Below are 15,122 nucleotides of genomic sequence, written 5' to 3' on the forward strand. Positions count from 1 at the left end.
ACTGAAATTATCTCAACAGCTACATTTGCTTACATTACAGTATAAAGTCACCGACATTTTTCCCAATTTATTGTTTTATAGAGCACTAAACACAAAAATACCAACAAACTAATGAAAACTGTTGTTTGCCTGACTTTGTCTTATCTTTGGCAATGCAAACTACCTTGGGACCCCCATGAGAACCTTAGCTGCATTCATTTCTGGTTAAAAATACATGACATTTTAAAAGCATTTTTCCCTCAGTTTTCAAAATAGAAGATGCAGTTTGTTTCTCGTTAGGGTTGGAATTGTACAGCAAAGATGTCTGGGTAGCTTTTAAAATGTGAGTGCTAGAGTTTAAGAAATGAGATAAATTTTGCATTTGAAACTTGTTAGCAATTTCTTCAGTCATCATTATTTTAACTAGCTGTATCAGTAATCCCCTCGGGAGTGATTATGCTATACAAACTAGGAACATGCCAGAAAATTTTCCTGGGTCTGTAAGCCACTGAGTTTTTAATTACTTGGTATCTATCCTGATAGAAAGAGAAGCTATTTTTTCCCTCCATTTGTATCAGAACACATATGTTCCATTGCTTGTTCATCTTCTCTAGTTTCTTCATCTTCTCTAGTTTCTTCATAGCTTATTCCCCAGAGACCAGTGAGAAAGAATGTGGCAGCATCGGTAATTGTCAGAATGGAGGCATCTGTGATCTTCTGACTGGGCACTGCCAGAGCCCCCCAGGGGTTCATGGGAAAACTTGTGAAGACAGAAGGAATGTCTGGTGCCAGTCAGTTAAGTTCTTGGGGTTTCTAATGGGAAGTAAACTAAGTGAAAGTTGCATGTGTATTTTTCAAAATGGCCTCTTTCTGAAGAAGTAAAAGGCTGTGAAAGCTGTGTCTGTATATGTAAAAGAGTACAATTGTTTTGACTGATGACGTGTGTAACAACGAAATAAGTGATATTTAAATCTCCAACTGTGATCTAAGCAGGACGAATCCTCTTACAGAGAAAGCCTTTTTCTTCTACTGAGCAAAAAGTTACAATTATGTATATAGGTTTAGATGTGGGAGCTTAGGAGAAGTTGTTTTCTCTGCATAACAAAATGAAGAACAATAGAGCTCCTTGGGGAAACCAGGGAGGAAGACAGATGAAAATTAGAGAAGAAAAGGGAAGGAGGTAGAGAGAAAAAGAAAAAAAGAGATGATGGATAAAAATCTCACAAAATACCAATGAGTACTGTGCATAGATTTTGTGTGTGTGTGTGTGGAAACCAGTGAAGAGGCCGCAATTCCTACATGGGTTAATAAAGCACAAAAAAAGAACCTGCTTGCACAGGCACAAAAGCTGAAGGCAGAGAGTCAGTGAGGATGTAAGTCTCTAGGGATGGCCAGAAATCATGAGGAGTTTATTAGCTTCTCACAGTTGATGGAATTGGGGAGTTGGAAATGAAGTTTACTTCACTTTCTGAGATGCAGTAAGGTCCCTGCTGGCATTTCAGTTACTTATCTTTGTGAGCAATGTTCATTTATTTATTTAAAAACTACATTAAATGGTTGCAAGGAATGGCACCAGACATTATGATATGATAACAAAAAAGAAATAAAAACTATTATGATGCTTCCATGTGGAACTTGCGATTTTGTTCAAGGCAACCATAAATTACAAATACTGGTAGGGATTACCTACCAGTACTAATATGTGGTTGGAAGTGAGACCATGAGGACAATGCAGACTGTATGAGCCTGAGAGAGAGACTTATGGAGAAGTCACATTTAAGCAAAAGCCTGCAAAATGTGGAGAGATAAAACAGGAGAAGAGTGAGGAAAGAGCTTTCCTGATTAAGAGGCAGTAGGAAGGCATGGGATGCTCTATGAAACCTGCAGAGGCCAGCGGAGCGGAGCACAGGCGGACAGGGAGACGGTAGTGCAACATGAGGTCAGCAAGCTCAGGGGCCCCAGTCTTATTAAGTTTGGTGTTTTTGACCAGATAGCAATGACGAGTCATTGTAGGATTTTTAAGCAGAGGATACAGAATCATCTTGGTGGTTTTAAAAAGATCTCTCTAGCCTCAGTTCAACCAGATTGGAAACATTTCACCTTTCTCAGTCTCCTGACTTCCTATAACAATAACTCTAGCAAGTTTTACATGTGGGTTAATATTTTCTTCATTTGTCCTCTCACCTTCCAGGATGCCCAAAAGCGTTCTTTGGGAAGAACTGCAAAAGGAAATGTAACTGTGCCAACAATGGCCATTGCCACAGGATGTATGGCGCCCATATGTGTGAGCCAGGGTGCTATGGGAGGTTTTGTCATCTGAGTAACTTGCAGGCACTTAGTTTGCTCTGTGTGTAAAGCGTGAAGACACAGAAAAGTGCAGAGACTACTGTCAGACAAAGGAAGAGAGTAAAAAATGTTTTCTATAGTTTTATATATATGACAAATATGTTATAGCCTTTAGCCTCTTTATAGAATCTAGATTTTAATGAATGAAAGAAAAATGTTTCTAATTTTGTTTTACATCTGATTAATGTTTACCTTAATTAATGGGAGTGGATTGTTAATAGTCTCTTTAAGTAGATGTTTGATACTTTACCAAAGTTGAATACCTCGGGCCAGAACAAGTTTCTTTTATTTCTCTGTTCCAGAATGAAGCAGTCTCATTCTCTAAGATTTCTAATATTGCATTTTGACTATTAATCACATTTTTCAAAGGACGCAAGAAAACACGATCACTAACAAATACTTCAACCCAGCAGTAACTTTTAGAATTTCTCCCAGTGGGATAACTCTGAATGTTCTCCATCCCACCTTGATGCTATGTGCAAGTATCTATGAGCTTGCAAAAATCTTCACCCTGCTCCTCTACCTATTTCACATCCTCTTCTCTTTTTGTTGACAGACTAATGCCTCTGAAAATCTTTCCTGATTGAACTTCAGTGTTTTAGTCCATTTGGGCTGCTACAACAGAATACCATAAGCCAGGTTGTACATAATCAACAAATACTTGTTTCTCACAGTACTGGAGACTGGGAAGACTGAGATCAAGACACCAGATTTGGTATCTGGGGAGGGCTTACTTGTTGGTTCTTAGATGGCATCTTTTCACTGTGTTCTCATGCATGGTGGAAGGGACAAGGCAGTTCTCTGGGGTCTCTTTTAAGATCACTAATTTTATTCATGAAAGCTCCATCCTCACAACATAATCACTTAATCACTGCTAATACCATAGCCCTGGGAGTTAGGATTTCAACATATGAATTTTGGGAGGACAAAAACATTCTAACCATAGAACTACTTAATACCATAACCATCTCTTGATAACAGACACCTTTTAGAGTCTTATGTTTTATTTTTAATGAATATCCATGATTCTCATCTATTTTATAAAAGCCATGTCCATAGGAAAGATAAATTATAAATATACCGATAAGAGAGCCAGTGAAGTCATCATAGAACACTGAACCTGGAGCATGAGGAAACATTAGGCTTAGACAAGCAACATAGAAGAGAAGGAGAAAGGTGTGGGAAACTATGAGCAATAGAGGTGCAGATGGTATGTTCCAGAATGTTATATACCTCCTAGGATATGCCAAGAGAAGAAGACTGACCTAGAAACAAGGATAATATTTGTATTATTGTTCCTGTAGTGTAACAAGACACATCCCACTTTTAGTATTAACTTTAGAATATCTAAAAAGGTTACATCAGATGTTATGGCAAAAAAAATTGAATCATTATTGATCTGGTCAAAAATGTAAAGGGATAACTTTTCAGAAACATCAAGTTGAAGTTTTTAGGGTTTAATAATATTGGCATAGCACATATTTATTCATTTGCATGCTGCGAGGAGTTGAGGCACAGGAAAAAAATCAGCAAACATGTTTGTTGTGTTGTTGGTGGTGGTGGTTAGCATTTTGAATATGACTGTCTTTAGGGAAAAATGATACATTCTAGTTCTTTGCAACTCCCTTATTGCTTGGACTTGAAGATTTATTTATTAATGTCACTTTCCTGGTCTTCAGGAACTTGAGTTTGCAACTCTATATACTCGTTTTTTTAGTCCCACCATAACAAAGTACCACAAACTGAATGGCTTAAACAACAGAAATGTATTGCCTTGTAGTTCTGTAAGCTAGATGTCCAAGATCAAGGTGTCCCCAACCCCCTGAAGGTGCTAGGGACAGATCTGTTCCAGGCCTCTCTCCTAGTTTCTGGTAGTTCCTTGGCTTGTGGCAACTTAACTTCAATCTTTGTATGGTACATGTCTCTGCATACAAATACTCCTTATTTATAAGGACAGCAGTCATATTGAATTAGAGGCCATCCTATTCCAGTATGACCTCATGTTAACTACTTATGTCTGCAATGATTCAGGTTCAAATAAATTTACATTCTGAAGTACTGAAGGATTAGAACTTCAACATATGAATTTTTGGTGAACACATTTCAATGCATTACAAACCCCACTTTTCCGTATTTCCAAATATATTCCAGTACTGATATGTTCTTAATATACAAATAGTCACATTTAAGCATTCCTCTGTGTCTGTGTTGTCTTCTGAACCATAATTCTATGTGCTGAACCAGAAAGAATAGGGCATGAAGGACAATTCTGAGTGAGGATTTAGGAATGAGCAAGAAGAGGCCTACATTAAGGCAGGCAATAGCCTGAGAGACCCTGGGACCTGGTGGGTGTAGGAAAGGATCCAAAACTTGGAAGCCATAGAAAAGGAAATAGAGGATCATATAAGTTATTATCTACATTGGGAAACCTGAAAAGGACTCTGTTAACTTTAGAGGTAGCTCTGTACTATCCCTGGCAATTGGGACTAGGATGGCCCTACATGGTGGCATCATAACCACCACTTTGAATTATCTCTACTAATGTCTCTTTCCATCCACTGGAAAGTCAAGTGTTCTCTCTAAGCAGCTTTCTACAGCAAAGCCTATGTGGGCACACAATGCAATTACCTTGAGCCTGGAGGCCACTTGAAGGATTTTTTACTTGGTATGTCACTTGGACATCTGTAATAGGGGAGAAAATAATGTCAGACGGATATTTCAGAAAAGGAATTGAATTACTGTAACACTCCTCAAAGAGAAAACTGTGGGTATGTTTTCCTGAATGCAAAGGTGTGACTTTTTCATATTAGAATTCCTGTGCTGCCTTCCATCCCTAACACTCAATGGCAAAGAGAAAATAATGAAAGGAAGGCAAGTACCATTTGCCAAAGATGTGGCCAAGATAACGCTGTTGTCACCATGAAAGCTTTGTGTTATCCTACATGATGTAAAATTATTTCTGATTACCATAGAATGGAAGGGAATGAAAACAACGGCCAGCCTTCTCATAAGTGCTTGTCCGTCATCTCCATGCTGCAGCAGGATGAATATGGGGCCTGGCAGGCCTTAGCATTCTTTGGAGAATATTAACTATAGGCACCAATGGAGCACATTGAGAAGCAATTTCTCTCCCGGAAGCACCAAAGCCTTTTAAGTAGTTCAGGCTTCACTGTTCACGTCCAGTTGCCAAAAAGCAAATGAATTGCCTGATTTAAAAGACATTTGTTTCCTCACTTTTTTGGCAGTCAGGATGATCCTCTTGTTTTCCCCATAATCAGGCCCCACAGAACTACATGCCTGTGCACTAACAATTTAAAATAAACAAAGCGTGGTTTTCAGGTGACCGCTTTGCCTCAATTTGCTTGTAGACTGTCTCGAGGGTGCCTACGGAGCTGGCTGCACTTCAGAATGTCAGTGTGTGGAGGAGAATACCCTGGAATGCAGTGCCAAAAATGGTAGTTGCACCTGCAAATCTGGTTACCAAGGCAACAGGTGCCAGAAAGGTATGCTCTGATGATAGATTTCCTTTCTTCTCTAATAATAATCCTCAGCCTTTGTTCAGTACCATATGATTATTAATTAGTTAATCCACCAGTGCCCTCAGAAGATGGGTAAGCTCTATTAATCCCCTATATGCAGGTGAGGAAACTGAGACATAGGGCAATAGAGTTATTTAATGCAGTCTTCTTAGCCTCTGCTGCTTCCTGTCCCCTTGTTAGCTTGAGCAAGAGAAGAAAGATCACACTGCAGATAATTATATTCAGAAAGACTAAAGCTAGACAACTGCTTCTTTAAACTGAACTAATCAACCCAAGGCACTACTAACTTCCAGAATTAGAATTGTTTTCTTTATATCTAAGGATTGATCATTCAAACAAATGTAATTCAAAGATGCTAATGCTTAACCATAGAAAAACTTTGAAAAGTTTTAATATGGTTATTGGTGTTTTGGTTTTTCAAATTTGTAGGTATTACATTTTTTATAAATATAAAAGTTATTGTATAGTATGATTACAATTACAAGTAACATATATAGATATGTATGTGTATGTGTGTGTAGATGCATATACCATTTGGAAAAAGGTATTCCAAGATGCCAGTATTGACTATCTCTGGCTTGTGCATTCATGGGATGCTCTTTCCTAGGTACCTACATAACTGTTTCACATTTCAAAAAGTCTCATGTTACTTTTTTACTGAATCTTGTCAGTACTACCCTACTTAAAACTGTAACTTGTAAGTTTCCCAACTTTTTTCTTTTTTTATACTGCTGATCATTTTCTAATATAGCACATACTCTAATTATGATGTCAAATATTTATTGCCTGTCTTTTCCTGCTATAATCAGAACCCCATGAGTGAAGGGTATCTAAAAATTTTGTTCAGCCAAGTATCCCCAAACTTCTGAAACAGTCCTGATATACAGATATTGCTCAATAAATATTTTCTTAAATCAATACATAAATTTGCATTTTTATTATTTATACATTTTTCTTGTATTATCATGTATTTTGCATTAAGCACTTATTATTATATTTCAGAGGAAAATATCACAGCATTTTTTTCTCTTTAGTACAACCTTGTGTAAAATCAGAAGTAGATAATAGGTTCGAAAGGAAACCATCATGTCTGTGGGGCCACTTACAGAGGCAGGCACTAGGATTGAAAATGGTCTTTGACACTCACGTATCCTCATTTTCTCCTTGCAATGCCATCTTCAGAGGATCTGCAGGGCTTTTCTGGAGCTGGATGGACAGGGGAGTTTCTCTGTTCCAGGTTGTCTAGTGGTTATAGAACTGGAGAGGGTGAACAGTGATGTCCATCTAGATTTCATGGACAGAGGTTACTTAGGTAGCTGGATTGTGACTTTCTAGACATTAGGGAAAGGAAGTTGGGGAAATAGAATCCTAACATGACACTAACGGGTTTAATGTGGTATGAGAGTAGGTCCCATGCCAATTTCTAAACATCTTCCTGCTTCAAATGATTTTTAAGCCCAGAGTCAACCCCTTATTCATTTTCCTCCTGGAGAAGTCATGCCCTGGAAGTCAATGTATGAGGAGACAATGCCATATAACAAACCTGGGTAAACTTAATTTATTCTGATAACATTTTCTTAAAGCAGCTGCCGAATATACTTTATTGGAAAATGCTTCTGAGATTCCCACTGTGAAGGAAAATGAGTTGAAAGTATATGTAAATCAGCAAAATAGAGAGGTCACCATAATCTCTGGAAAACATATTATTTTTCAATCAGATAACTTTGTCCAATTCTGATATTTTTGTCTAACCACAAAATGAAATTATGAATCAGACTGCAGCAGGTGAATGGGGTTGCTATGATTGGCAGTTGAAATCAAGGCAAAAAGAGCTCTCCAAGAGTTGTGCATGATGAAAATCAGGCCTGTTGTTTTTCTTTCTCTTTTTTAAAAGAGTGAAGTAGCCCAAGTGCTCCTAGAGACAGACATATCTTTAAAAATCTTAACTCCAGACCTGTGTCTAGATTGCAGATGAATAGTTAATTAAAGACTGGAAATTGTTTCAATGGCACTAATGAACAGTATTTTCCGCAATCAGCACCAGGCCTTATTTAGCTTATCAGCAATGACTTCTAAGAACAGAAGAGCTGGTTTCTACAACTAACCTGTGAAGTAGCAAAAAAAAAAAAAAAAAAAAGAAAGAAAGAAAAAAAAAAGTAAAGCAGCCAGTGTCTTTGCCTTGTTTAGATTAGTTTGTAGCCTAGAGTATTTTGCACACTCACTGCAGGCAGACCTCAGAATGTAGAGGACTCTGGCCCAGCTGGCCCCTTGACACTATACAACCCCTGGTTCATGATAAGAAAGACGGATTTTTTTTAGAAGAGTTCCACATCAGATGAACTTCGAATTTTGAACCCGATGAATCTTTAAGAGCAGATTAATTGGCCTGAAAGATGCTGAGTACCTAGTATTGTAGAGTAAATTCGGGTGTAGTGGCTGAGCGCAACAGTTTCAGAGGCCAGAAGATCTGGGTTCAAGCTTTGTGATATAGAGTAAGTCACTTAACTTGTAGGAGCCTCTGTTTCTCATATAAAATGGAAATAAATTTGCTTATGCCATAGGGTTCTCTTTTGGAAATATGAGCTAATTTACATAAAGAGCTTAACAGAGTTAGTAATCAACAGATCGGGTATGAATATCCCAGAAAATATTATAATTCTGTAAGACAAGAAGATATTTCACAGCCCAACTTGATTTGATGTAACTTTTCATAAGTGTTATATTTTTAAGAAAGTTCCACCTTTTTCCTTGGGTTAAAAAAAAATGCTTTCCACCGGGTTTCTAATTCCAGTGGTTTATATGGAAGAACACACACTGAAACCTCTCACTGAGCCCTCAGTGGTCCCTGCAGCATCACCTGTCCTTTGCTAGTTCAAAGAACAGTCAACAAAGCAGATCACTCTTTCTCTTCTCCCACCTTATGCATTGTACACTCTCATAAAGTACACAGTTCATAAACCTCTGGTGTGATTATTTTAGCTCACAAAAGAAGCAAAGTCTCAGAGAACAGGATTTAGGCAACAATTTGAGGGCAACTTCCTGAGTGCCACGCCTCCTGAGCTTCCTTTACAAATTACATCTCATTTTCAGGTTTTGTTCTGTGTAACTGCTGCTAAAGATATATATCAAAATTGCTTCCATTGTTACTGTCTGAAAAGCCACATTTTCAGCAAAAAGCCAACCTCTGTATCTGTGTTTTCAAAGTGACAAGATATAGCATCATGTTGACTTCTTCAGGGAATACTTTTGGAAGTGTTATAAATCCTTGGAGGCTACTAGGATATTTCTTTCTTTGCAGCTCTGTCACACACACACACACACACACACACACACACAGTTTTCCAACTTGGTTAGGCAACAGTAGAAATCTTGGACCACTTTGAGACTTCTTACAAGTCTACGTTTCTTTCTCTCTCTCTCTTTTTATTTTATGTCTGCCCAGATGGCCTCTGGGGACCAGAGGGCTGGTTCTCCTCTGCACCCTGTGAAAATGGAGGTCAGTGCAACAAAAAAACTGGAAATTGTGACTGCACTCCTGATTACACAAGAAAATCCTGTACTATATGTAAGTCATAAACCTAGACGAAATAACCAACAAAGTTAATAAAACTGTTAACTTTAAAAATGCTTTTTTTTCCTGCTATACAAGATATTGCTATGTTAGGATGCATGTTCCCACCATTTATTGTTGTGTAACAAACTACCCCAATACTTTGTGGCTTAAAACAATGATTTAATATTTCCCTTAATTCTATGGTTTGATGAGGCGATTATACTGCTGGTGTCCCCTGGGGTCACTCATGTGACTGCTTGGGCTGGTAGATATTTGAGAACAGACTGGGCATGGCTGGGCTGCTCAACCAGGGAACTTGCCCTTTCCTCTAAAAAACATTTCCACAAGGTTAACTTGGGATTTCCTATAGCGTGACAGTTTTAAGACAATAAAGAAGGAGCATTCCAAAAGTGTGTAAGCAAAAGCTATGTGAGGTGGAAAAGCCTTGCCTCAGAAGCCACACATTGTCACTTTCACCACATTCTATTGGTTAAAGCAAGTCATGGGCAAGCCAAGTTCAGGGGAAGGAGAAAGAGATTCTACCTACTGAAGAGAAGAGTAGCAGAAGCTCATTGCAAAAGACCTGCAAGTTGAGAGATATGGTTGCAGCCATTTTTGGAAGCAATCTACCATAGTATGCTATTCAAATTTACACTGAAAGGCACTTTAAGAACCTCCTAGACTAGAATTATCATTCTTGTCAGATGGGAGCAGATTAGAGAGTGATAGAAAGTGATTAGCTACATCGAACTAGTTTCAAGGAGCCAGTAGAACTACTATCCCGCTGTACCCTTTTCTGGTTGTGATTATTTGTAAGTTGTGCTAACCCTGCCTGTATCACCTTCTCTACTCCATTGACAATGAAACACAGTGACTTGAGAATGTGAGGAAAACTATGGGCTGGATAGTAATTATACTTTTTTTTTACATTACTATTTATTTGTCTAATAAAGATTAGCAAACATTTGTGATTATCATTTTATGAAGTGTGAACAGTGATTTGAATTAGCTTTCAGTGCTTAGGCCTTTCCATTAACCAACAAATATATAAAATCAGAAACACCATATATAAAATGTAAGCAGATAGTATTTAGCACTGAGCTAATCATATGATCACTTTGGGAAATATTGCTGCCCCTAGGGAGAACCCTCAGGCAAAAGTTATAGGACTAGATCTTTGATGACTTTCTGTATATAGCAAGATACTTTATTTTAGAACCATTATTCTGGCACTTTTGACAAGCATTTCAAACAGTAGAACAGTTTACTGGAGAAGCAGTTGGCTATCCCTAACCTACTTGTTTGCTTCAAAAAAAAAAAAAAAATACCTCTTAAAGGTAAGAATTTACATATTCAAAAGGTAGTTACTTGCTATTTCCACAGTGAAGTGACATTTTCTCTTGTCTAACTCAACTTTAATGGAATAATTATTAAGCAGATAGTGATAAAGTTTACACTGTTCTAGTTGTCAAGTGATATAAGTAGACCATTTAAAAACAAGTGAAGAAAAAGATAAACTTCTCATTCTTTAAGATATTAATTTTCATAATTATGTTACAGTTCTTTCCTTTTATGACTTCAAATCCCAGAAAAACATTTCATGATAGTCCTTAGAGATTTGTTAGTGATAAGTAATACTATTTACATTTTATTGGCAACTTGATAATGATACATGTATTGAATTCAATATGCAAAAATATTCCCTGACTCCTAGTCCAGTCCAATTTTAGTACTACATGCTATTATCTGATTTTACACACACAGACACAAACACAAATTATATAATCACCATAATAAGATATTTAGGAAAATGAATGGAGCCAAACGATAGAATTCATTAAAAATGCTTCACGCGTACCTCACAAAAAATGTGCGTGGCATTTTAAAAGTGGCGTGTATTTGAAGAAAAGCATGCAACATTTCTCTAAATATCCCGTTATGGTGCTTACAGAATTTTAAAACCTAGTTACTCTGCATAATGAACTGTAAAAATACTCATAGGCTATATAAGTAATATATTTTAGAGGCAGGAAAGACCAAAAAGCTACGTTTAAATATATTGGCTTTTTAATAAATCCTGTTGTTTGGAAGTTATAAATACAAATACTTGGGGAAAATCTTTTTAAATCTTTTATTTCACTGTATTTAAAAAATCCTCTGGATTATGGTAGATTGGATTTTGTTGCTGTTTTTTGTTTTTGCTTCCTAAACAGTATGTGTATGGTGTGGCATGGCCATGGGGGTGGAATCACAGGCACTCTCACACCCTTGATAAGAATGCATCATCTATGTGAAGGGCAGTTAAATCTTACATGTCAGGCCTTTTAGCAAATAATCAGAGAAGGGCTCCCAGCCTTTTCTTTATCCCAGCGTTATTTATAACAACAAAAAAAGCTTAAAGTAGAAACAACCTAAATACCCACTAGAAGGAGAATAATTGAGCAAATTATATAGCATATCACTGGACTCTTCTGAGGCCATTAAGTTTCATGTTTTAGAAGAATATGTCATGTCAGAAAAATTGACATTGAGTTGATGTTAAAAGCTATATGTACAGAATGATTCAAATTTGTAAGAACATGTAGCTATGTATGTATATGGGAAATTGTAGAAGAAAGGACAGCAGTTTTTAAACAGTGGCCATCTCTAGATGGTGGGACTATGGGTGAATATTTTTCTCCTTTATACATTTCTGTCTTTTTCATATTTACTAGTTTACTACTCTTTCCTTAGCAATCAGAGAAAAAAATGGCATCATCTTTAGACCAATTGTTGACTAAATATCCAAGAAAAATAGTTATCTGTTCTTAAAGTATTCTCTGTTGGCCTAAACTGTTCCCATAATAGTGAAAATATTTTTTTCCTTCAGTCGTATTTAACTTATTGCTATTTTAATTTTAGACCATTTTCTCCTTTTTCTCCTATTGTGAATATTAACCATAGCTCATCAGCACTACCGAAACTCTTGAAAAATAAACACCTAAAAGAATATAGTAACATTTCCTCCGAATATTTTATTTCCCTTTCATCAGAAACCTCATTTTCTATTCCTTAGTCATTTAGTGATTACTTTTATTTTTCAGGAGCACTTACAAAACAGGCCCCTTCACTGTTAAAGGAGAGAAAATTAGAAAGGAGAAAAGACATGGGAAGGGAGATACTAATTCCAAATACATCCATGCTTCAAATATTATTTGATCAAACTTCATAAAAACCATAATGAACACAGGTGTAAGCCTTCCTCAGTGCTAAGCTGGCAAATGTTTAACAGGCTCTGTGAAAGATAAAAGCACTGGGTTTTAGTGTTTGCCGATTTCCAAGGTATAATACTCCTACCGTGGTGATTTCAAGCAATCAGTGTGATTTCAAATGGCTTGCAAAATTCCTGAAAATGTAGCAGTTGGCTTTCCCGAGCTGGTAGTTATGGCTCCAGCATACCATTGGCTGGCAAATATTTGTATTCTGAACACACCAGACAATTTCTTAACTTTTACTTTTTCTATTGATATGAAGAAAGTATTACTTTTCAGGTATCAGTTTTATTTTACTATTTCTAAACAGATAACCCGATTGACCTTTTTGGTTGAATTAACCAATAAATAGTTGCAACCAACAAAAATTTGCTATTTAGATAGGCTATTTTATTTTTAAGACAAAAATCAATTGTTTGGCTAAATGGATTCAAGATTCAAAAAAACAGACAAAAGAAGGTATTGAGTTGCTTTATGTGTAAACACAGTCTCCTCAGTCTTTTACTCTAGAATTCATATAGCTGGGGTTTTGACTCAATCTAGAGAATCCTTTAACAACCTCTAAGCTGTTTTCCAACTTCCTCTACCACATCCAGCACGAATGAGGGCTGGTATTTCCTTAATGACACACTTTTGTTAAAAAAAAAAAAAAAAAAAAAAAAAAGAAGAAGAAGAAGAAAAAGAAAAGACAGTTACCAGTTATCCAAGGTAGAAGTAAAAGAGTATGTGTAAAGCAAGGCAAAACAGCAAACAAGTTTTAAAAATTAGAAAAACAATTAAAATCTTAAGTATTACCAAACACAAAGAGCTAAGGTACAACAAGATACTTCCTCCTCTCTGAAACAATTGTAAATCAGATTTTTAAAGTTGCTGTAAAATAAATTGTATTTAAATAATACATCTCCTATCCTTTCCCACAGTGAGATGTATTTCCCTTACCAATCTGGCTCTCAGCAGGCGGTCCAGCCTGATGAAGTATCAGCAAAATGTCAGCTCCCACAGAGAAGTGCGACAGAGGCAACAGTGCAGCAGTGACAGGCCTTTCAAAAAGCTATTGTGCAAGTTCAGTTTTAAAATAGGGATGTGGTTGAGGACTGATGGGTATTTCATTACCAATGCGTTAATCTCCCCCATCGTCCAAGAGAATGAGACGGGGTCATGGTGCAGCTGATATAAAGCCATTAAGTTGAGTAGCGGTTGATTTGGTCTGTAGAAGATTTGTCTTCCTATCTGTATTTTCAAAAAGTTAATATTCAAATTAGCTGTCATTTTTAGTACATATCTGCTAAAGGGGGGCCAAGAATTGTTCTGTTTTCTACTTGATCACCTTCCAGTGTCTCAATTAGATCATTAAAAACAAAGTTAATCATGTCATTACTTTATAAACCTCATTGAGCTACTGATACTGTTCATAATGAAGTTCGTAGCACTAAAGACCCATCATCAACCTGTCTCTAGCCAGCTTTTGACCATGCTTACGTATACCCTACATATTTTAGTCATTCCCCCAACATCATGTACATTTAAAACATGGTGCCATTGTTCATTGCTCTTTCCTGTAATACATGTTTTCTTCTTCCATTTTTATTCCCTCAAGCATTTATTCTTCAAGCATTTTTATTTTCCAGTATATGTAAACAAAATACTAGACCCCTTCTTTCCATAGCAGCACCAATCACATTGTGTTATAATTAGTTGCCTGCTATTAAGACTGCTTATCATTAGTTTTTGTACACCCCACTTTTCAATATACAAGGAGTACTCAATAAAGATTTGCTAGATTCAATTAAAGAACATTTTTGACAACTTAAAATTCCATCGAAATAATTTACTGAGTAAAAAAAAAAGAAAACTTGCAAAACACAGCGTTTATGATACTGAAAAATACCCAGTAACCAATACTCGTTAAACTGGATTGAATTACTCAGCCTTTTAATATAGCAAGAGGAAATCAAGAAAGCTGTAGCACCACAGCTTTATTGGTCTGTACTCCATTTCTGAAAACACTTTTCACGAGAAGATTTTTCAATGGATTAGAAGACTAACATCAGACAATGATGATTCCTTAGCTTCATCTCAAGAGTCCAGATTATTTCCTTCTATACTCACTTTCAGTGTATGCAATCATTCCTTTTAAATACAACAGAGTTACCTTAGAAAAGTAAACAAATGTAGGCTGGACACAGTGGCTCACACCTGTAATCCCAGCACTTTGGGAAGCCGAGGCGGGTGGATCACTTGAGGTCGGGAGTTCAAGACCAGCCTGGCCAACCCCATCTCTACTGAAAATACAAAAATTAGCCTGGAGTGGTGGCACACGCCTGTAATCCCAGCTACTCAGGAGGCTGAGGCAGGAGAATCACTTGAACCCGGGAGGCAGAGGTTGCAGTGAGCTGAGATTGTGCCATTGCACTCCAGCCTGGGTGACAAAAAAAAAGAAAAGTGAACAAATAT

The 15,122-nt window shown here is 36.9% G+C and overlaps 1 protein-coding gene across 2 annotated transcripts in view; it reads left to right on the top strand.

Moving 5' to 3' along the window:
• The window catches only part of LOC101146022 (putative EGF-like and EMI domain-containing protein 1), an 80,943-nt gene that overhangs the window by 5,327 nt on the left and 60,494 nt on the right, over positions 1-15,122 (top strand). For both annotated transcript variants that reach the window (XM_055383961.2, XM_063704344.1), the window contains 2 exons: positions 5,694-5,828; positions 9,307-9,429. In XM_055383961.2, coding sequence (XP_055239936.2) covers positions 5,694-5,828; positions 9,307-9,429 — 258 coding nt within the window. The remainder of the gene's footprint in view (positions 1-5,693; positions 5,829-9,306; positions 9,430-15,122) is intronic.

The sequence above is a fragment of the Gorilla gorilla genome, chromosome 2 (genome assembly GCF_029281585.2).
Source record: "Gorilla gorilla gorilla isolate KB3781 chromosome 2, NHGRI_mGorGor1-v2.1_pri, whole genome shotgun sequence".
Classification (NCBI taxonomy): domain Eukaryota; kingdom Metazoa; phylum Chordata; class Mammalia; order Primates; family Hominidae; genus Gorilla; species Gorilla gorilla.